This window comes from Microtus ochrogaster, chromosome 10 (assembly GCF_000317375.1).
Source record: "Microtus ochrogaster isolate Prairie Vole_2 chromosome 10, MicOch1.0, whole genome shotgun sequence".
Lineage (NCBI taxonomy): Eukaryota > Metazoa > Chordata > Mammalia > Rodentia > Cricetidae > Microtus > Microtus ochrogaster.
In genome coordinates, this window is record NC_022016.1 from 48270960 (window position 1) to 48293328 (window position 22369).

At 43.9% G+C, this 22369-nt stretch overlaps 2 protein-coding genes across 4 annotated transcripts in view; one reads left to right on the plus strand and one right to left on the minus strand.

The window, feature by feature from the left end:
- Kdm1a (lysine demethylase 1A) overlaps positions 1-7468 on the plus strand; it is a gene marked incomplete at its 5' end in the record, with an annotated part of 56635 nt that extends 49167 nt beyond the window's left edge. The window contains 7 exons of the mRNA XM_026782273.1: positions 472-583; positions 1890-2022; positions 2936-3123; positions 3839-3953; positions 5514-5641; positions 6170-6316; positions 6996-7468. Of these exons, the coding sequence (XP_026638074.1) occupies positions 472-583; positions 1890-2022; positions 2936-3123; positions 3839-3953; positions 5514-5641; positions 6170-6316; positions 6996-7181 (1009 nt within the window). The remainder of the gene's footprint in view (positions 1-471; positions 584-1889; positions 2023-2935; positions 3124-3838; positions 3954-5513; positions 5642-6169; positions 6317-6995) is intronic.
- A 1880-nt stretch (positions 7469-9348) lies between these two features.
- Positions 9349-22369, minus strand: part of Luzp1 (leucine zipper protein 1) — an 86355-nt gene continuing 73334 nt past the window's right edge. For 2 of the 3 annotated variants that reach the window (XM_013348416.2, XM_013348415.2), the window contains exons 3-4: positions 14928-18105; positions 9349-13391 (exon numbers count right to left, since the gene is read on the minus strand). In XM_013348416.2, the coding sequence (XP_013203870.1) occupies positions 13236-13391; positions 14928-17993 (3222 nt within the window). In that variant the 5' untranslated portion in view covers positions 17994-18105 and the 3' untranslated portion in view covers positions 9349-13235. The remainder of the gene's footprint in view (positions 13392-14927; positions 18106-22369) is intronic. The other variant, XM_005353012.2, reaches the window with a different exon arrangement.

Sequence of the window (22369 nt, forward strand, 5' to 3'; positions counted from 1 at the left end):
TCTCTCTCTCATGTTCATTTTGGAAGGAAGGTGACGAAACAATGAGGTTTTACTTACGGGTGTTTGATGCGATGAAGGGAACATGTGTAAGGATACGGGGCTGTGGTTGGGCTTGTGTCAAGATGCCTCTGTCTAAAATTAACCCTTCTCTACAAAACCTGGTATTGAGATAAAGCTTTCCTGGATGGAAATTGTCTTTGGGTGTGATTTTAAGAAAAGTTAATATTTTACACTCAAAAGATTCAGGAGACTAGAACTTTATTTCTACTGGGGTTCAGTCAGTGCTGACATGCTTTCTGAGCATCAGGGACAGAGCAGTTAGTAATACAGGGGAGAGCCTGTTCGGTGACTTACATATAAGGCACAGTCCCAGTCCCCAGTTTAGAGTCCAGATTGGCTGAGACCATCACGTGAACTCATGGAGACTAGCAGAGATGTCTTTTTAAAACTCTGCTCCCTTATTTTTTTCAGTGATGTATATCTCTCATCAAGAGACAGACAGATACTTGACTGGCATTTTGCAAATCTTGAATTTGCCAACGCCACACCTCTCTCTACCCTCTCTCTTAAACATTGGGATCAGGTAAGAGCTCTTGATCATTTATTGAGCTGCACATATTTGAGGACTTTGTGTGTGTGTGTGTGTGTGTGTGTGTGTGTGTGTGTGTGTGTGTGTGTTTTCTCATAGACAGCTTCAGTAGGAACCAGTATTTGCTCATAGTGAAATCCACATATCTTGAGCAAGCAGCTTGATTTGCCAAGCTTGCTTTGTCATAATCTACCACCATAGTTAGGATATAGAACATTTTAGCGTGGAGTTGTAGTCCACTCCTGTCATCTCAGTGCTTTAGAGGCTAGGCCAGAAAAATTAATAAGGTCAGCATGGCCTACACAGTGAGGGCTTAGTCTTTAAGAAACCAAAACAAAAGATACATTCATCATCCTGAAAAGTTTTCTTCTGCCCTTTTACACATAATCCCTCCTCCCAATTCCTGCTTCAGCTTGTTCTGTGGTTTCAGTGTATGTTGTCTTTGTGTGGTTGACTCGACTTGAGGTAGTGTATCTCTCTCTCTTTTTTTTTTTATTACAATTCTATTGTAGAGATAAACACAGATTGTTAAATCATCACTGGTGCACTGATGGGGTTATGTGTTATGTTTGTCTTTGGGGTACTATTAGTGAAGGTGCTCTTAATATTAAGAGTGAGCTGGGTGGTGGTGGCACACGCCTTTAATCCCAGCACTAGGGAGTCAGGCCAATGTCTCTGAGTTTGAAGCTAGCCTGGATACAAAGTGAGTTCCAGGACAGCCAGGGCTACACAGAATAATAGAGAAACCCTGTCTTGAAAAACTGGAAAGAAGAAAGAAAAAAAAAGGTAAATGGATCTGCTTTTGTGCTTTCTGGTTGTCTGTGTCTCTTTGGATGGCCTGAACTTGGTAGTAGAGTATTGTGCTAATAATTATCTAGGAATCATTAAAAACTTCTTCCTGGAGATTAAAAACAGATCAGTCAGTAGTTTTTACTTAAGCTTAGTAACTGTTTAGTTGTGGTCTTAAAACACTGTTTAGGGCTGGAGAGGTGGCTCAGCAGTTAAGAGCACAGCTGCTCTTACAGAGGACCTGGGGTTTGATTGCTAGCACCCACGTGGCAGTTGTGGGTCACTCTGGTCCCAGGGTATCCAACACCCTCTTCTGGCTTCTGCAGACACTGCATGTATATGGCACATAAGCTATATGTAGGTAACACCCATGTGCATAAAAACTTTTAAAATTGACCAGTCTACAAGCTTGTGCTCTTCAACACTATCATATAGAATTCAGTACAAATGATATAGCATAAATTTTATTTAAAAAAAAATGTGGTAATAGACCTTTTTTTTTCCTTGTTAGGATGATGACTTTGAGTTTACTGGCAGTCACCTGACAGTAAGGAATGGCTACTCATGTGTGCCTGTGGCTTTAGCTGAAGGCTTGGACATTAAACTGAATACAGCAGTGCGACAGGTTCGCTACACAGCCTCAGGTATGTGTCTGGACTGTAGGAAGGTATAGAGAGCACTTTTCCCTGAAACAAGACTAGTTTTTTACAACTTTTTTTTTGTAACTTGATTGCATGGTCCATGAATGTAAACTTTGGTAAATAAGGTGGCAGAGTGACAGAAACTGCAATATCGTCTTCATTCCGTCTCTCCAGAAAGTGGGCCTGGATTAGCTATCATACTTAAGACATGCCATACATATTCTCAGAGAATTCATAATTATATTTACAATGAATTGATCAAAAAAGATAGATGTATATATAAGTGTATGAGTACTCATATAAAAACATACTAGGGCTAATCTGCCACCCCATTCTTTTTTTTCTCTTTTTCTCTTTTCCTTTTTTTTGCTTTTTCGAGACAAGGTTTTCTCTGTGGCTTTGGAGCCTGTCCTGGAACTAGCTCTGTAGACCTGGCTGGTCTCGAACTCACAGAGATCCACCTGCCTCTGCCTCCCGAGTGCTGGGATTAAAGGCGTGTGCCACCATCGCCCGGCGCCACCCCATTCTTTTGTGGAGTGTATTCTATGTTTTTATTCTCATTGTTAATAAATTTGTATTACTATTTAAAAAACATTAGGTAAAATAATAGTGACATAATTCTGATGTTAACTTAGAGGTCAAGCTAAGTATTACAGTGTCTACAGTGTGAGGTTTTATGCCACAGTCTTCAAGTTGTCACCCTTAGCAGGTGACCACTTTAGTTCAGTATATTGCTAGTATAGGATGGGGCCATCAAGATTTTCTTATTGACTGAGGGTTTAAATCCTGGCAGCCTTAGGCTCACTTCTGTTTTCCTGTCTGAAAAATTAAATAGCATGCTAATCCTGTTGGCCTCCATAATCAGTTCCTCATCGAGTCCATCCTCGTCGTCATTCAAGTTTCCTGCTTTCTCTAGGATGTGAAGTGATTGCTGTGAATACGCGCTCCACAAGTCAAACCTTTATCTATAAGTGTGATGCGGTTCTCTGTACCCTTCCCCTGGGAGTGCTGAAGCAGCAGCCACCAGCTGTTCAGTTTGTGCCACCTCTTCCGGAGTGGAAAACATCCGCAGTCCAAAGGATGGGGTTCGGCAACCTCAACAAGGTGATGTGCTCTCCCCTTTCTGTCAGTGTTCAACAGCATCAGTGAGGAATGGGGTCGGCATATAGCCGTGTTTGCCTGTATCCTCAGCTGTGATTCCAGGCCAGAAGCCTTGTAGTTCATATAACTCAGTACCTGGTTCTATAATATAGCATTCGGGTACTTATTCTTGTTATAAACCTGCTGAAGGTCACAAATCCATCAGAACTAATGTAATGGGATTTCTCTTTGGCACTGAAAGTGGATTAGGGGCTGGAGAGATGGCTCAGTGGTTAAGAGCACTGGCTGCTCTTCCAGAGGTCCTGAGTTCAATTCCCAGCAACCACATGGTGGCTCACAACCATCTGTACTGAGATCTGGCGCCCTCCTCTGGTGTGCGGGCATACGTGGAGGCAGAATATTGTATACTTAATAAATATATCTTTAAAAAAAAATGGAAAAGCTGGGAGGTGGTGGCGCACGCCTTTAATCCCAGCACTCGGGAGGCAGAGGCAGGCGGATCTCTGGGAGTTCGAGACCAGCCTGGTCTATAGAGCTAGTGCCAGGACAGACTCCAAAGCCACAGAGAAACCCTGTCTCGAAAAACCAAAAAAAAAAAAAAAAAAAGGAAGTAGATTAGGAGTGGTTAATAAGTCTAAGAATGATCTGAAAGGTCACAGCGATGCTTACAGAACTCCATCTCTCTGAGGCTAGCTCATATGCTTCCTTTCTGTGGTAGGTGGTGTTATGTTTTGACCGGGTGTTCTGGGATCCAAGCGTCAATTTGTTCGGGCATGTTGGCAGTACGACTGCTAGCAGGGGCGAGCTCTTCCTTTTTTGGAACCTATATAAAGGTAACTGTTTGCTAGTGGGTTGTTTTCTTATATTACTCTTTTATAGAAAAAGAGAATTAGGAATATTGGGAGGTGTTCTTTTTTTTTTTTAATTTTTAAAACATTTTTATGTGCATTGGTGTGAAAGTGTCCAGTCCCCTGGAATTGGAGTCACAGACAGTTGTGAGCTGCCATGTGGGTGCAGGGAATTGAACCTAGGTCCTCTGCAAGAGCAGCCAGTGCTCTTAACCACTGAGCCATCTCTCTCCAGCCCCAGGAGTTTTCTTATATATATGCCTTACTTTTTTTCCTTAACTGAAATTCAAAAAAAAAAAAAAAATCCCTTCAAAGTGTTTTGAAGAAAACATGTAAAAATGAAGAATCATCACACCCAAAAAAGCACAGGCCAGGGGATGTATTCTTTATTCTGAGACTGTTAGATCCAGTTAGCCCTCAACCTTAGATCACTTCCTTAAAATGTGTTTATGTTTCTATCTCCCATACTATTACTTTATAATCAGTTAACTAAAGCACTAAGTAAGTGTATTTAATTCCCAGTGAAGAACAAACAGGTAGTTCCCGTGCAGCAAGCAGTTGTGCATGTTTCTGACCCAGTGTCATTCCATACCTGATACAGAGGCAGTCATGCACTGAGGTGGTGCTATGTTTTTCCCCCCATTCTATCCAGGCTGTCTGGTTCTGACAGCACCAGCCTAATGGTATTCCTCTCTGCCCCAGCATTCTTTATCCACCACCCATGACCTTGTCCAGGCCACTATAACCTCCCATAGCTGTTGCTAATGATTACTGATATTCCTACTTCTGTTAATTGCTTTGCATTTGTTGATTACTTTGTATTGCAAGAGGGAAACAGATTTGCCAAAGCTACTAAGCCCTTCATAATATTGCCCTTCCCATCTACCCTGTTCCCAGCTCTGTTGTTCAGAGCATCTTTGTGCATCTCTCTTAACTATCTGGCTTGCTTTGCTCAGTCCTCACAGCCTGGACTGAATGTATTTGGAAGAGGCCTTTAAGGCACACATTCCTATTGCCTAGAATCTGAACTAAACCCCTGTATTCTCTTAACTATATCCTGTACTGTCACAGCTTTATCAAAGGTCACGATTCTATGTATGCATGGTTATTTACCTGCTAACTCTAGTATAATTTGTATCTTTCATACCCCCAGGAACTAGGTAGCCCTGGGGCTATCATGCAAGCTTATTATATAATCACCACATGGATGACTAAGGGAAGTAATAGGTATGAAGGGTCTGAGCTAGGTAGAAGAGATGTTGGCATTCCTGTGGAAGCACCTTAAGTGCCCAGGACTAAGAATTCTGTACCTAAATACAGAAATGTTAGTTTCCTTTTGACTCCTAGAAGTCACAAGCCGTGGAGTACCCATTGGTCAGTTTCTGGGGATAGAGTTCAGAAAAATGGCTTGTTTCCAGCTCTGTGTGGTACTACTACATGTCTTATCAAGAACAAAGCAGGGCCTGACAAGACTTTGTTCTTTTACAAAAACACTTTCAAGTAAAGTATGGGAAAACCCTGAAATTGTTCTTTTTGTTTCCTCAGCTCCAATACTATTGGCCCTGGTGGCAGGAGAAGCTGCTGGCATCATGGAGAACATTAGTGATGATGTGATTGTTGGCCGGTGCCTGGCCATTCTCAAAGGGATTTTTGGTAGCAGTGCAGTACCACAGGTATGTGAGTGAGTGGACAAGCAGGGATTCAGCTTACAATTGAACTGAGGTTTGCCTTTAAAGTTTGCAGCTTATGTTCTTGATCAAGACATATTTGTCAGAATGGAGACATGTGCTGAGTTGACCTGAATTTTAACATGTGGAGCTTTAAGACATTCAGAGGACTCTATGACCTGACCCAGAGAATTGTAGCTGCTAGCTTTCTTTTGTATGTGGGGTCACATCACAAGCAGCTGAACTCTGTGAATACATTGGGGAGTTCTGTGAGGATTTCCTTGTAGCTTATTTTTCAAGCCAACTGCAATATGAAACCTAAGAAGGTGAATTAATGCGGTGTGAATTTATGAAGAGCAAAGGTCAAGTGCTGCTTGTCCCAGAGGAAGCAATTTGATCTTCTTGTCTCCAAGTCCAAAGCAGTAGCATCCATTACCTCACTCCCTCACCTTGCTTTCTACGTGGGCCCTGCCTACTTTTCAGCATTGGCTGATTTTTCCTGCTACCAGTAATACTCATGGTTCTTCTCTCTAGCCCAAAGAGACTGTGGTGTCCCGCTGGCGTGCCGATCCCTGGGCCCGGGGCTCCTATTCATACGTGGCTGCAGGATCTTCTGGAAATGACTATGATTTAATGGCTCAGCCAATCACTCCTGGCCCCTCTATTCCAGGTGCCCCGCAGGTGAGAAACTACAAAGAAATTTGTGCCTGGCCTATTTGGGGAGACCAAGAGCTCAAGGTAGAAATGGTATTGCTAGTTCCTTCAGACATTAGTCCATTCTTAGATCCTTTCAGAATTAAGTACTATTTCTCATAGCTGGGCTTTGTAAGTGCAGATAGCCTAGATTCTAAGGGTAAGAGTCTAGAGTATATACAAGTCAGTACATACTCTTCTTGCTCAGCTTTTCCCCCTTTAAAAGTCCTGTTTGGGGATTAGAGAAACAACTGAGCACACAACATCAGCTCCAGGGGATCCAACATCCTCTTCTACCTCCACGGGCACAGAAACTTCTTTTAGAACCCTATTTTTAATTGTACCTAATTTTATGGCAGCTTGTAGGGTTGCTTGGGAGGAGTTTTTAGGTAGAATATGCTAGACCTTGTTCTAGAGTTATTTTTCAATATCACAACCCAAAAGACTTGGTATCTACTCTCAAACACATTCCTGCTTTAGAAGGCCCTGCTCCCTGTGGCTCAAAGTTTAGGATGTCCTGGCAATCTTAGCTAGCACGAACTGATCGAGAGACTTGAGTAAACTTAGTGGTGGATCAGCCTTCAAAAGTCAACAGGAATTTGGCAATTCAAACACAATAAATTAAGTCTGTAACTTGCTTGATTTCTATACCCTCCTCCCCCAATAGCCAATCCCACGACTCTTTTTTGCTGGAGAACATACAATCCGGAACTATCCAGCTACAGTCCATGGTGCTCTGCTGAGTGGGCTTCGAGAAGCAGGAAGGATTGCAGACCAGTTTTTGGGAGCCATGTACACTTTGCCTCGCCAGGCCACATCAGGTGTCCCTGCACAGCAGTCTCCAAGCATGTGAGACAGATGGTTCTGAAAAAAGAGGCCCAATGGATGTATAATCTGCCATGTAAGCGAGCTCTTCTAGCAATACTCGATCCTACTGAGGAACTGTCATCAGCTGTAGGACTCCTAGTTTGACAGCAGAGGCTGGCTCCTTTGACTGACAGCACAGAGAGGAACTTACCTGTTAATCTGGAATGATGTCTCCATAAAGACTGAGACAAGCAAGTACTGTGAGGTATCCTCTTCATTTATCGGTGTTTGGCTTTTTTTTTAATATATTTTGAGAATAAAACTTTAAAATAATTTTATATGAATACTTATTTTTAATTATGTGTGGGTATGTGCACTTATGTGGGTGGCCATGGAGGCCCAGTGGCTTTGGATCCCCTAGAGCTGTTGTGAACCATCCAGTGTGTGCTGGGAACCAAACTCAGGTCCTCTGCAAGAACAGTATGTGTTTTTACCACTGGGCCATCATCTCTCTAGCCTCATAAAATTAGCTTGATCTTTTGAATTAAAGCTTTATTTGCATAGTAGACAAGTGCTGCTCCCTCGGAAATGCAAATCCTACCTTTGACCCAGTAGCATATATATTTTCTTCATACTGTGGTAAGGTGGAAGCCGTGTCAAAGACATGTTTAGTTAGGTCCAAGGGCTCCTACTGAGTTACACTGACAGCTCCTCTTTAAGATTTGTTTTGTGCATTGATGCTTGCTGACCTGTGTTTATATGTACTACACACATGCCCATGCACTTCCATGTAGGCTCCAAATCTGGGTTCAGTGCTCTTAACCATGGAGCCATCTTTCTAGCCCCATTATAATTCTTAAGGGCATGTTCTTCACTTTTCTTACTAATTGGCATGGAGCCACCTTGCAGTTAAACTGTCTCTGTAAGGCCACTACTACTATAAAGTACTTAGAGCCCCAAGTAATACACACATCTCAAAACTCTTCCTATAGTGTCTGTGAAGTCCCCTCTACTATATAAGGTATTTTTTTATATGACCTAGGATGACCATGAACTCAGGATCCTCAGCTTCCCCATGTATTGGGATTACAGGCTTACACCACTATACCCAGCTCTAAATGATGTTCAAATGAGGAACATTGTATTGTGTTTTAGCTAGATGAAAAATGGAGTGGGGTTTTTTTCCCCTAGACGCACCAAGTGACACTACTAGAAAATTGTTTAAAAAATGGTGTTAGTGATAGAAAGTTACTGCTGCAGTGGGAGGTACTGGAAATACTCCGAGGGGAGTTCACGAAGGTCCTGCAGTCAGTGGCTGATGCTTTTAATGTTTTTTTTTGCTTTTGTTTTTTTTTTCCCCCAGACGCGGTTTCTCTGTGTAGCCTTTTTTTTCCCCCAGACGCGGTTTCTCTGTGTAGCCTTGGCTGTCCTGGAACTCACTGTGTAGACCAGGCTGGCCTTGACAGACCCACAGAATTCCACCTTCTGCCTCCCAAGTCCTGGGGTTAACGGCGTATGCCCGCCACCCAGCTCAGTGGCTGATGCTCTTTGAAGAGTGTTATTGTGTGGTGGTGACGCACACCTTTAATCCCAGGACTCGGGAGGCAGAGGCTGGAAGATTGCCTATGAGTTTCAAGACAGCCAGGGCTGGCTACAAATAGGACCCTGTCCTATTTGTTTTTTGAGACAGTTTCTATGTGCGTAGTTGTGGCTGTTCTCGAACTCACTCTGTAGACCAGGCTGGCCTTGAACCTGAGAGATCCACTTGCCTCTGCCTCCCAAGTGCTGAGACTGAAGGTGTGCAACATCACCACCTAGCGCAACAATTATCTTTGACAATAGATAAGCCTAAAAAGAAAATAGAGCAAAGAGGTAGCTGCTGGTTTGGTTTATTTCTAGACAGGGTTTCTCTGTGTAACAACAGTCCTAGCACCCACTTTGTAGACCAGGCTAGCCTTGAACTCACAGAGATCGCCTGCCTCTGCCTCCCAAGTGCTGGGATTGCTGGAATTAAAGTCATGTCCGCCGCCAGCACCACCTGGCTTGTAGCTGCTGGCTTTAACTAACTGTTCAGTTAGAACAGTTTTACAGCATAAATTACAGGTAGGTATTTTACCTAAATTTGTGAAGCTCCGTACCAGCAGCACCAATTCAGAGATAAGAGCTGTTTCTAGGAATTATATTGACAAAATTGGCATCACTGACTCAAAGGAGCATATAGAAACGAGGGAGCTTTATTGGTTACAATATTGTGCTGCAGAGCCAACAGAGAGCATTACAGCCTAAGGACACATGCAGACAGGCAGCTTCAACTATACACATGCACCCAAGGAGCCCTGAGCCACTGCCCGTGGCTGTGCCCTGCTTTCCAGAGGCAGTTCCTGGCCTCTCTGGTCCCGTACTTGGAGCAGGAATGTAGAAGCTGCTGCACCTAGACTCCAAGGGGCAGAGGTGAAGCCAGAGCCACCTGCCTGGACAAGCAGGTATGGACCGACAGAGCTGAGGCCCTAGTAAAGGGCCGATCATGCGTAAGTTTATTTAAGGGCTATTTTCCTAGCCCTCCCAATCTTTAAAATACAAAAAATAGACTTTATTCTCTTAAAAATACATTCCGTTCAATACATGTTCTGAGCTTTGAAGCAGCAGGAAAATAGGACCTCTTTCCTATGACCTTGGTTGAGGTGTTGAGGAGAACCCTGTTCCCCATTCAGGGTGTTCAAAAGATAATCCCTAGAAAGCAGCTCTTACAAAGCAGTCTTTGTCAGGGAAAAAACCCATGCTGACACAGGCAGCCGGGAGCCAGCCTCTGTCCCTGCTTCTTTACTGACCCACTAAATCTAACAACTGACACTGCCCAGGACAAGAAGTCCATTACTACTCTAGGCACCGGCCGTTGCTGCAGGAGAGGATGACTGGTGTGCAAGCTTGCCTGTAGCCTTGGCCCCACACAAATCCCTTTAACTCATACTCTGAACTGTTTCACTGCCACAGAAACAGACCTGGCATGGCTTCCTGCCTGCTGCCCTACAGCCTTTTCTGACTGTTTCAGTACCCAAGTGGCAGGGAACAGCAGCAGGTAGAGGACACCAGCTCTTCAAGCAGTTCTAGAACCAAGTTCTTCTAACTCAGAACTCTTGGATACACACCTGCTGGCTCAATTCAGCCCCCATCTACCAAGACTACTGAAGAGAAGCACTTGTCATAAAAGTGGGTCTGTTGGTGGGGACTAAGGGAATATTTGGCTTGATTAGACAACAGTTTGACTATGGATCTTCCTTCTATTTGGAGGCTTCCTCTAACATCCAGCTTAGACCCAAAGGTTACATCTTGGTGATCTTTTTTTCAGAAGTGATGTGCCTTCCACCCTTGGAATTCCACGGGAAGTACAGAGGAACCAAACCCTTCAAATTTCACTTGCTTAGTATAAATATTGTTTGCAATGCTGAAGGCATTTAAAAATAAAATCTACTTTACAGCGGTTCAACAAAGTGTGCAGATTAAAGAAATAATATCCTGAAATAATTGTTACAATCAAATGCTATTGCACTCGGATTTTCAAAATGGCAGCCCTCCGCTGTCCCTTTTCCACAGAACATTTCAAATAGCAGCAGATGTTGGTGCTGCTAAAACGTGGAAAGATCCAGACTTTGGCACCAGGAGCTACAGCACCAGAATACAGGGTTCAACACCCAAAGACAAAAATTATTGGCATTATCTTTTGAAGCAGGGCTTGGTGCCCTTATTTCTATCTGCAGAGAAGAGCCACAGACTGTTTACTACACTCTTCAGTGACCGCCACAGAGGTTTGCTTCCTTTGAACTCAGGGCTGCCGACTGGCACAGGAGAGTGGCGGGGGACTGAAAGTGAGAGGTTGCAGCCTTGAGCGAAGGAGTTCTGGCCAGTGACCCAAAAGCAGCAGCAGGAACAGATCTTGAAAACACTATCCTAGTTGTACATCAAGTTGGGATGTGGAGGCAAGACAGATGGCAATGCCCTCGGGTTAGCAAAACTCCATTATAACAGAAGTGCTAGCAAGTTGTTCCTGTCCCTGGGGATTCAAAAAAGCAAACACAGTAGATCTCCCCACACCCTGGCAGGATGGCTGAGTCTGTCTGATCCAGACAAGGGCAAATGGTGCCAGTGTGTGTGCTGAGTAAGGGTGGAGGAGATTACTCAGTCCTCCTGAGGATGTCCTGAGTCTTCCCTGTAGCCAGGAAATTCACAGGAGAGGCACGGAAACAGGAATCAAACAGATCTGTTACAGAAAGCACCTAGCTTGAAAGCCAGGAAGCGTGGCACTGGGGGACACTGGTGCCACATAGACCTGAGACCACCCAATCTAATCCCTTCACCTCAGACTGAAGACAGGCCTTACAGAGTTCTCTGAGCTCACCCCCATGACAGAAACATGAGGAGAAAGTATAAGACCAGGAAGACAACTGAAGGCAAAAAGACATTCCCCAGCCTCCTGTGAACATCACCTTCCAAAAGCAAGAGTCAGCTCACGCAGCATGGCGAAAACAAGTTTGGAACACCAAAATTAAGGCCTTAGAGATCATCCACTCCAAAGAACTCATTTGAGCTATGAAGCAGCAGTGGCAGAACACTTGCCTAGCATGCCACGTCCTAGGTTCAATACCAGCATGCACGTGTGTACACACATGCGAGCAACAAATGAAAAACCAACAAAACTCATTTTAAAGATAGGGGAAACTGAGGCTCCAAGAAGACAATGACTTGCCAAAGGTCACAGAGTGACAAGCCAGGAGAGATGGGGAAAGTGGCTTCGAGACTCCTAGTCTAGTGATAAGACAATGACATCAATTTCACAAAGGTAGCCATAGAGGATCCCTTTGAACTGAAAGAATGCTTCAAAAACTCCAGCGACAAGCAAACAGTTCTTAACCTCCCCATGTAGTTGGTATAAGGAGATAAAAGTTTTTTTTTTTTTTTATTTATCTGCCTTCCTAAAAGGCTTAATGCACTTTGAACTGCATAAACCTGAGGCCCTCAACAGGCAGAGATATTGGCTTTCCTCCAATGAAATCACTGATATATATATGATCTACTCGTAGACACAAGGGCTTGCTTTTGTGGGAATGGAGCATCAGCAGTCAGCATGGTAAAGTGCGAGGCCTCCTCCATGGGGCAGAAGAGGAATGGGAGAGAGCAGTCAGTCCATGCCTTTCATGGAGCTATTGCTTGTGGAGTGACTAAAGGAATCTACTTGTTTTGTTTGCGTTCCCACTTGCTGGGCACTTCCTAGAAGGCAGAGTATGCTGAGTCAGCCAGCTCAGTCTAGGATTTTCCCAAGATGAGAATGATGAGAAGTCAATTGAAATTTCCAGCCCCTGGGGAGAGCTGAGGTGATGCCAGCAGCAATGTTGGTGCCCAGGAAAGGAGATGCATGAGATCTGTTTCCGATGCCTTTGGAAGGTGAGCCAAGAGCTGGAGTTGGAGGACGGTGTCATTCCATTTGGTGTCATGCTCTGCCTCCCAGAAACTGGTTAGCCAAAAGCCAAGTCAGGGAAGCTTCAACATAAGGGTAATCCCATAATTACTTAAGGACAGCAGCACAAACCCTTTTTCTGTTTCCAAATTCTCAAGAACTCAGACAGGAATGTAAGCCCCCTAGATGGGAATGATGGCTGATGGTTCTTAGTGGGGGACCCCTTAGGGCAAACAAGGAGCTAACTGGATATGGTAAGGAGACAAATTGGCATCAACTACATGGCGAAAGGGGCTGGGCTTTGATATACAAACAGCTCACCAAGGAGCAGAGAAGAGAGCTTTTGGCTGCCTCTATATGGTGATGGGTTTCTATCGCTTCCCATTTTGGGGTCTGAGAGTGGTCCATGCTACCTTAGGAATAGGGACGAGAGAGGACTACTCATGCATCAGGGAAGGCTGGGCCTGAGGACTGGTTTGTAGTCTCTGATCCTATCCGGACAATTGGCAAAAATTACCTGAGCCATAGCCTGGCTCTCTACAGTCTCCCAGCCAAGGCCTTTGTGTCTAGCCTGATTAACTGGCCTTGGAAAGGTGGGGAGGAGCTGATAAGCAGGAGAAGGGGAGAAACAGCAGACTTCACCTAGCTGGCTCAGTCTTCCTCAGCGTAAGGCCTGGCTGGCTGTAGTCGCTCCTCAGCCCAGACTCGCTCAGGCTCTGGCAACCCCTGCTTCCCAGGCAGTTCAGAATGCTCCAAGGCGCTGTGCACTCGCCTGCTGATAACAGACGTGGTGTCCTCCCCTTCCTCCTGTGCCAATGAGTAACACAAATAGAAAGTGAGCTGCAGAGACGGTACAGGGTCTCTTCCATTCTGGTAAGCTCTCTCACCTGGAATAGACACCACATTATACAGTAACTGCAAAGACCTTTTTTTTTTTTTTTTTTGTGGTAGTGGGGCACAAGTCAGTATAAAACCCCTTGGAAATAAAGAACTGAGGATACCAAGAGGCCCTAACTGAACAGAAGCCTGTTTTAGGCTCTGACATGGAGCAGGACTCCAGGTGGCATATGTGAGAGCCACTTCCTTGCTGCATGGCAGGAGTGTGCTGAAGAGAAAGTTAGCTCTTTAGTTCCTGTGTATGATCTATGAGAAAGCCACTCGCCTTCCTCTTATACTATTCTGTCCCCTGGCTTGTAGCTCCCTGAGACCTCAGCAAATCCTTAAGACTTGAGATAGGCATCTTTCTCCCCACTCTTGGAATTCTGCCTTGCCAATATTCTTTGTCAAATAGTAATGAGTATGAGCAGAAAAGGTAGGCAGCCAGGGTAGAGAGGCATTCCACAGAGGAATCTTAGGTTCCAATCTGCACTCGGGTTTATTCATCTGGACAACCTTCAATAAGTCACCTTGTCTGTGACCTTCATCTTTACCACTCACAGGTGGAAAGTGAGGACAGTACTGTTCATAGTGCTGTTTTAAGGGACAATGGGTGAAGCCAAATGTCAATCTAAAAGATTGACAAGCTTGTCCAGTTAACCCACAGTCGCCTTCCTTTTAAAAAGGTGCTAGTATGGGCTGGAGAGAAGTCTCGATGGTTAAGAACACTGCCTACGCTTCCAGAAGATCTAGGTTAGATTCCCATCACCCACATGGCAACTCACAACCATCAGTAACTCTAGTCCCAGGGTGTCTGATGCTCTCCTAGCCTCTGCGGTACCAGGAACAGACTTGGTACACAGACATACATGCAAACAAAATACCCATATGCACTAAAGAAATAAAAATGTGAATTTTTAAAAGGTATTTGTTTGTCTAGAGGCAAGACATTTTCATGGTCATGGGGTTCAGGTCCAAGACACTCCTGGGGCCTTCTCTGTTCTGACAATGGCTCTCTGACACTTGGTTCTGGTTTCATCCATCCTTTGATGAGCCATATGGGAAGCACTCACACACAGACAATACAATGGATCAGGTCCATCTGGAACAAAAGAAAGTGACACTTGGATATAAAGCTCTAACTCCCCCTATGTGGCTGCCCACAGAGACTTGCTGACCAACTGAGGCAGGACAGAAAAGAAACCTGTTCATTGCCATCCACAGGTACCCAAGAGGTTCCTGTTTACTCTGGATCTCTTGGGCAAACCAGGAACAAATGCCACTTTGCTTGCCTCCCCTCCTCCTGTGAAAGCAAAAATGAAGACAAACTAGATGAGGGGTGCTGGAAGTCATGCTGCTTTCTGCCAACCCTGAGACTCAGTATTTCCCAGCATCCTGGGTTCCCTAAATCCTAGACTGAACAGATGGAGACTGAGGAAATAGAAGAGGAAGGAAAGTGATGCTCACCATGCTTACTGAGTGGTTCCAGGAGGCAGCAGTGATGGCGTCTCCTATCCGATTCCTCCGGGTGAGAACTTCTGATGCGGTGAGGCTACTTTGGGTCCTTCTGGAGGAAAGTTCAGGACCATCCCCTGCATTTCCTACCTTTCGAGTGCCCTGTTCAGAAGGGAAGGACCTGGGCTGTTCAAGCTCTAAGAAGTCTGTGGAAGACCTCTGTGTGTAGGCATTTGTAGATTCCATGTGCCTACCTACTCGAGTTTGGGTGTCTTCTGAACATTTCAAGTCTCGCTTACTCCTCCAGGCATTCCGCACAGTGACGTGTCTTGCATCTGCACAGCCCACCTCTGAAGAGGCACTGTGGCTTTTCCACCTGATTGTCTCCGCTGGGGGGGCATGACTGTTCCTCTCCACAGAATCGGATGGCTTAATTACAATGCTGCTCCTGGAGACCACTGTCTCTGGTCTATTCTTGGGAGAGCCATCTCCCGTTCTTTCAGCTTCTGTGAGCTGCAAGGTAATGTCATGTTTATGAATAGAGAGCTCGAGGGGGGAGTTGACATGGTTGCTAGCTGCTGTGAGCTCTGGGGGCCCCACCTGGATGTTGCTGGTGGAGGTGTGCCTCTCCCTTGGGGCCTCTCCTGGGACGGCTCTAGGGCCACTGTTGTCGGTGGGGTAGATGGTGATGCTGCTTGTCACTTTGCTTGGCACAGGTTTAGAGATGGATTTCTGCTTCTCCAGGACAACCTCAGATCCAGATCCTCCCATGATTTTTTTCACATCCTTATCAATGATAACAGGTTTTATAATTGCTCTAGACCGCAGGGCCTCTCTAGGGCTGAAGGGCCTTTGGTTTTTTACCCCAGCACCATTGGCATCTGGCAATTCTACAGCATTGGAGGAAGCTCTGGTAGATTTCACAGATTCATTTTCTATTGCAGCATTTTTATCGTTTTCAAATAGGGCAGTTCTAGGTCCCCCTCGGGACTTGACCTTTTCTCTAGAGTTTGGCTGTTGTTTGGGCTCTGGCTCTGGAGTGAGAGTTGTGCTCACCAACTTGGCAGTAACAAGAGAGTCTATGTCCAAGTCATCATCCGAGTCTGGCTTCTCTCTGTCACTGGATTTGATGACACGACACCTTAGGGCTTCATGCTGGCTGCTGTCTTCCATTACAACTGCTACAGACTGATCAACTCCTTCTTTATTTGGCACGGAAAAGCCCTGAAGTATATTTTCTTGGCTTCTTGAACTATAAGGATACTTTGATAAAATAGGAGCTTTAGAATTTGGAAAATTGGCATCAGCCTCCAGGCCATTAGCAGCCTTTTTGCCCTTAGAAATCCCTTCTGAGGAGGCTCTTCGGGATGAGGACAGAGCTCCGGTGGTCTTAGAACAGCCAGAATCTACAGCCTGAGTTACTTGACTTCCATTGCCAGGCACCTGTCCTCTCTTCCCACAGTGTGCCTCAGAGGTCTCAGAAGTCTTATCGCCTCTACCCATTGTATCATTAGGAACAGACCCATGGGTAGAGTCATTGAATGTTCGAGTTGTCTTCTCAACTTTCCCCTTCAGTCCACTCTCAGTGCCTGGCTTGGGAGTTCCCTTCCAAACTTTATTGTGCTCCTGGGCAGCAGGGGGGTAACGGCTAAGCACTGATGGCTGCTCCCTATTCTTTTTTCCTTCAGTCTGAGAGGACCCAGGTAAAAATCGGTCTTCAGCTCTCTTTGTCTCCTGAGGTCCACTGTCTGTACCCACTCCCGGGTTAGAAGCTTTTGCTGCCCTTCTGTTGGTGAAAATAGGAGAAGAAGCCTGCTTATTGCTTAGAGTATAATAGTTTTCATTGTTGAGAGCAAACTCCCTGTTCCGGATCCTTTCCCGCTTATGTTGAGGAGACAGTTCCCGGGATGTGTGCCTGGACATGGATGCCTCAGCCCCATGGCCTCTTAACTTAGTCCTCTCGTGCCTGCCTCTGCCCAATAAGAAAGCATCTTCCCCTTCAATGTCCCCATTTCCTAACTCTTTCTGTTTCTTGACTTGCAGCTTTATCTCCTCTAGCTGGCTAGCTAAGATTCTGTTTTTATTCAGTTCAGTTAGGTAATTATCCTGAAGGTCATTGTTTTTAGCCCTCATTTTCTTAAGCTCTTCTTCCAAAGATTCAAAGTGTTTGATTTGTGTCTTAAGTTTCTGAATCTCTTGGTTGAGGTCTTTGACTTTGTTGTCCTCCTGGTTCCGGTTCTTTTCATTTTCTGATTTGTCTCTGGTTTCATTCTCAACCTGCTTTAGGTAGTCCAGACTGCCCTTCCTTCTGGATTCTTTGGATGGCAGTGTGGAGGAGATGCCATCCTCAATACGCAGGTCACTCCTCTCCAGAAGGGTAGAAGCATTCCTTGTATGATCTCGGTTCATTTTTTTGTTCTGCTCCAGTTTTTGAGTAAGCTCTCTTATTAATTTTTCATTTTCTTTCTCCTTTTCATTCAAGTATTTTCTTTCATTTACAAAGCTCAGGGTTAATGATTTTAACTTTTCTAATTCTGATACTAAACTTTGTTCAGTTTTATCCAAGCGGTCCTCTGAAGATTCCAGGTCTTTTACTTTGACTCTGAGCGTTTCCAACTCAGAAGAGATTTTCTTGGTCAGATTTCTCTCTTCATTCAGGCTCAAACAAAGCTGGGAACATTCGTTCTTGCTCCTGCTCAGAGCCTCCTCTAGCTTCTCTAGATCAGCCATTCGTTTCTGAAGCCACTCAATCTCAGATTTTAGCTCTCGGGTAAGGTTTTCCTCCTCTTCAAGTTTCTCCTTCATCATATGACACAGGTCCTCTGCTCTCTTGATTTCCTCATCTTTACCTTCAATCTTCAGTACCCGCTGGCGCAGCACCTCAATCTCAGCCAGCATGCTGGAGTTGCTGCCCTCTGCCTGGATCACCTTGTCCTGGAGGTCCAGGAGCTCATCCTCAGCTTTTTGGAGGTTTTTTGTGGCTTCCTCCAACTCATCGAGGCGGCGGCTCAGGCTCTGTAATTTAAACCGCAGATGGCGACTGGAGGCAGAATCCTTGTAGCTGGCCATGTCTGCCATGTCTACAGCCAGCCAAGGTGGACTGCTAAAGGCATCCGACTGCACTGGAGAAACTGGTTACCTTTCTCTTGGCATCCACAACCTTCTTTGGCAACTGAAGACCATTATAAGTCTACAGAATGGAAGCAGAAAAGCATGTCAGTAAACTTAAAAAATACATTGTTAGTTTGACAATAGCATGGCATAAGAGTTCAGGGAACCCCAATTTTCATGGCAGAGTACAAGGATATCCACCATATGCACAACCTCTACACTTTTTTTTTTTGGTTTTTCGAGACAGGGTTTCTCTGTGGCTTTGGAGCCTGTCCTGGAACTAGCTCTTGTAGACCAGGCTGGTCTCGAACTCACAGAGATCCGCCTGCCTCTGCCTCCCGAGTGCTGGGATTAAAGGCGTGCGCCACCACCGCCCGGCCTACACTTTCTAGATTCACTAAATATAGAGCCTTTCTTCCTTAGCTGTAAAATGAGAATAGTCCTCTATCCCCAGTACCCTTGTGAGAACATGGGTGAGCTCTTGGTAACAACACACTAAATAATCTTGCAGAAGGACAAGGGGAAGAGAGGGAGAGGGTGCAGACCAAAAGAGGGAAGAAGTAATATTTGAAACAAGTTGGTGAAAGAACTTACATTTAAAAAATACTTCCCCAAACAGAACAAAGTTAAAACAGCAGACACAAAGATACATAAGAAAACCACAATTCATAAAAGCAACAGGTCTTAAGAAATTGTCTCAATCATTTCGCTGTTCTAACACTGGATCATTTATAAACACCAGATGAGGCTCTAGAAACGGGGAAAATGCAAACTCGGGCCACCAGCAGGGTCTTCTATGCCAGGAACAGACCTGGTGGTGTCCACTCATAGGAGAGAATTTTAAATCTCTGGATTTAAGTAGTGGAAGGACAAAAAAGGTTAAAGGCCCTTTTGTAAGGGTGAGAGGTCCAATCACCTCTTAAAGGCCCCACCTTTTAATTAAATCTGGGAGGGTTAAATTTGAACTTGAGTTTTGTGGGACACACATTCAAATCATAGCAACAACTTTGAAAAAACAACGGACCCTTACCTGACTGGTAAGTAGAAGACAAAAGACTTGGTGATGCGTAAGAAGTAAACTGTCAAGCTAAGCTATGTACACCCCCTACAACCACTAAACATGAGTTTAATGAACTCTTGAGCACCATCAATGAACGAGAAAAGGCATGTGCACAGCACATCTCAATACTACCAGATGACACTCTATTCAAGGCTCATAGTCAAGGCTATAAACAACTGTGGTGGCTGGTGTCAATTGTCAACTTGATAGACTCTAGAATCACCTGGGAGATGGGCTTCTTTCTGCACATAGGGGTGGGGAGTTGATTATATTCATTGCTGTCCACTTTCCTTGGCAAGGATCCTAGACTATGTAACTGGAGAAAGGGAGCTCAGCAGCAGCAGCATGCATTGCTCTCTGTCCCTGCTTGTGGATGTGTTAGGATCACTCAAGATGCCTGCCACCTTGGTAGACTGTGCCCTTGAACTGTAAGCCCTTCTCCCTTGAGCTGCTTTGATCACATCAAAAGAAAAGTCACTAAAACACCTCAACAATTATAAAAGAAATCAAAGGATAAAACAAATAAGTACCAGAAGACAGCTGAAATACATTTTGAAATGAAAGAAAATACAACTTTCTCAAATTTGGAGGATAAACTCATAACGACACAAAAGAGAAGGTAGTAAGATTTTTAAGAGCCAGAGGACTGGAAGTCTGCTGTGAGATAGTGTCTTCTATGTATGACAGGGAGTTGCACTCCTGAAATCTTACGATGAGGTTGCCCAAACCAAAGTTAAACAATGATACCACTAGATAACATCCCAACATGGATGGGGGAAGTCTCGCAAGGCCCAACCCCTAGATGAAGAGAAACAAGCAATGGGTGCTAATTCCAAGCGATCAACTCTAAATAAATATTTACTCAGTAGGTGTGTGTAAAACAATAATTAAAGACATCATGAATTCAGTTATGACCACCATATGCACATAGGTGTAGAGGATGAGAGAGTGGGTATAAATGATAAAAATACAATATTTGTGTATAAAATTCTCTAAAGTAAGAGGTTGTAGGATGAAAAAAACAAAAATGTTGAGGGATGAAGTGTTGCTTAGAGATCTTGATGGCACTGGGTAGAGACGGTAGATGAACTTGTAGCAATCAGTAAACTTGATGATTTCATCTTAAGAAAGAAACAAAAGGCAAAGTAAACAGATGGTGGTAGTTCCAGCTGCCAGGTCAGCACGAGACCACTCTCTATCAGCTAGTTAAGTAATTAATTCATTAAAATTAAGCAGAAGTAGTACAGAAAGATGAGTGGAAATCAAACTAAAACAAGGAAACAAATAGAGGGTGTTAAAAGACAAAGCTGGCTCTGTGGCCAGATAATGGGGTTGGAGAGACGGTTTAGCCACTAAGAACACTTGATAAGTAATTGTAGAAAACGTGAGTTTTAGTTCCCATTACCACAACTCCAGTTCCAGGGGGTCCAATGCCCTCATTTGGTTTCCACAAGCACCTGGATGCATAACACACACAAGTAATGCATCTTTTAAAGAACTTTTTTTTTTAGCTGTCCCCAGGTTTAAAAATTACAGAGCAGAACAGATTCAAGACTCCATGTGATGTTTTGACATTAAATATATCCTTTTACAATGGAAAAGATAATAAAATGAGGACTGTTAGAGGCTAAGAAATAATATAAAATTACTAGAATCAAAAATGAAAGAAAGCCGGGCGATGGTGGCACACGCCTTTAATCCCAGCACTCAGGAGGCAGAGGCAGGCGGATCTCTGTGAGTTCGAGACCAGCCTGGTCTACAAGAGCTAGTTCCAGGACAGGCTCCAAAGCCACAGAGAAACCCTGTCTCGAAAAACCAAAAAAAAAAAAAAAGAAAGAAAACACTACACATACATATCAGAGACATTAAAAAGATAGTAATTTATGAATAACTCTGGCTAAAATTTGGCAATTCAGGTGAAATGGACTAATTACCTGAGAGTCACAATCTATAAAGAAACTGATCATCAATAATCTTGCAAGGCAGATATAAAAGCCCAAATAACTTTACTGGTTAGACATTTAGAAAAGACTCCACCAGTTTTCCAGAAGACAGAGTCAGAAGTTCTTCCCAGTTCATTCTGTGAGCCCAGCAAAACCCTCATGAGACCAAAGACATCACGGGAAAGTAAAATCCACAGACCAATACATCATTTACACAGAAACATCAAAGATCTTCAACAAATGAAATCTAACAATGTATAGGAAGAATTATATGCTCAACTAATTGGCTTTATCCAAGAAATGCAAGCTTCAGCTTTTAAAAACTGACAAAGTCATCACAATAGGTCCAAGAAGAAAACAGACATGATAACACGTGGAGAAACTCAAGGTCTCCCTGCTAGGATGAGGGACAATGTAGGAATGTCTTTAATGTCTCTTTCAACTCTGTACCAGAAGCTTAGATAATACAATTAGGAAAGAAAATAAAAGATTTTTTTATCTTCCTGATTGGAAGGAAAGAAAAACCTCTGTTTGAGGATAACATGTCTGTCTGGAGAAAATTCAGAAGAATGAGCAATAGAAAGTCACCTTTAAAAAAAATCAGTGATTACAAGATAGTTGTGGAATATATATATATATATATATATATATATATATATATATATATATATATATATATATGAGGAGAGAGAGAGCGCTCAAAGTTGGGTGGTAGTGGTGCACACCTTTACTCCCAGCACTTGGGATGCAGAGACAGGTGGATCTCTTGTGAGTTCAAGGCCAACGTGGTCTACAAATCATTTCCAGTTCAGCAAGGGCTACACAAAGAAACCCTATCTCAAAAAACCAACCAACCAACAACAACATTACTTCTCAATGTAACAACGAGTAAGTAAAATTGGAAATTAAAGAACGGTATCATTTTTATTTGCACTATAAAAATGAAGTATAGCTATAAGCCCCAAAAGTACATATATATATTTCATATAATGTTTTGCAGATTGTAAGACTTCTCACCTAAGTAAGTGGGGAGACTGTCCAGGCTCACTGGTAGGAAGACTCAATATAGTCTGGATATCAATTTTACATGCTCAACATAATCATAATCAAAATTCCCAACAACTATTGTGTGGATACTGACCAACTGATAAAGTTTTGTTTGAGTCAAATGACCAGAAGAACTAACACAGCATTAAGATTAACAAAACTGAGAACCGTGATACCTAAACTAAGAAAATTATCAGTCAAGGTAGTATGTATAAGAACAGACAGGGGCGGGCTGGAGAGATGGCTCAGTGGTTAAGAGCATTGCCTGCTCTTCCAAAGGTCCTGAGTTCAAT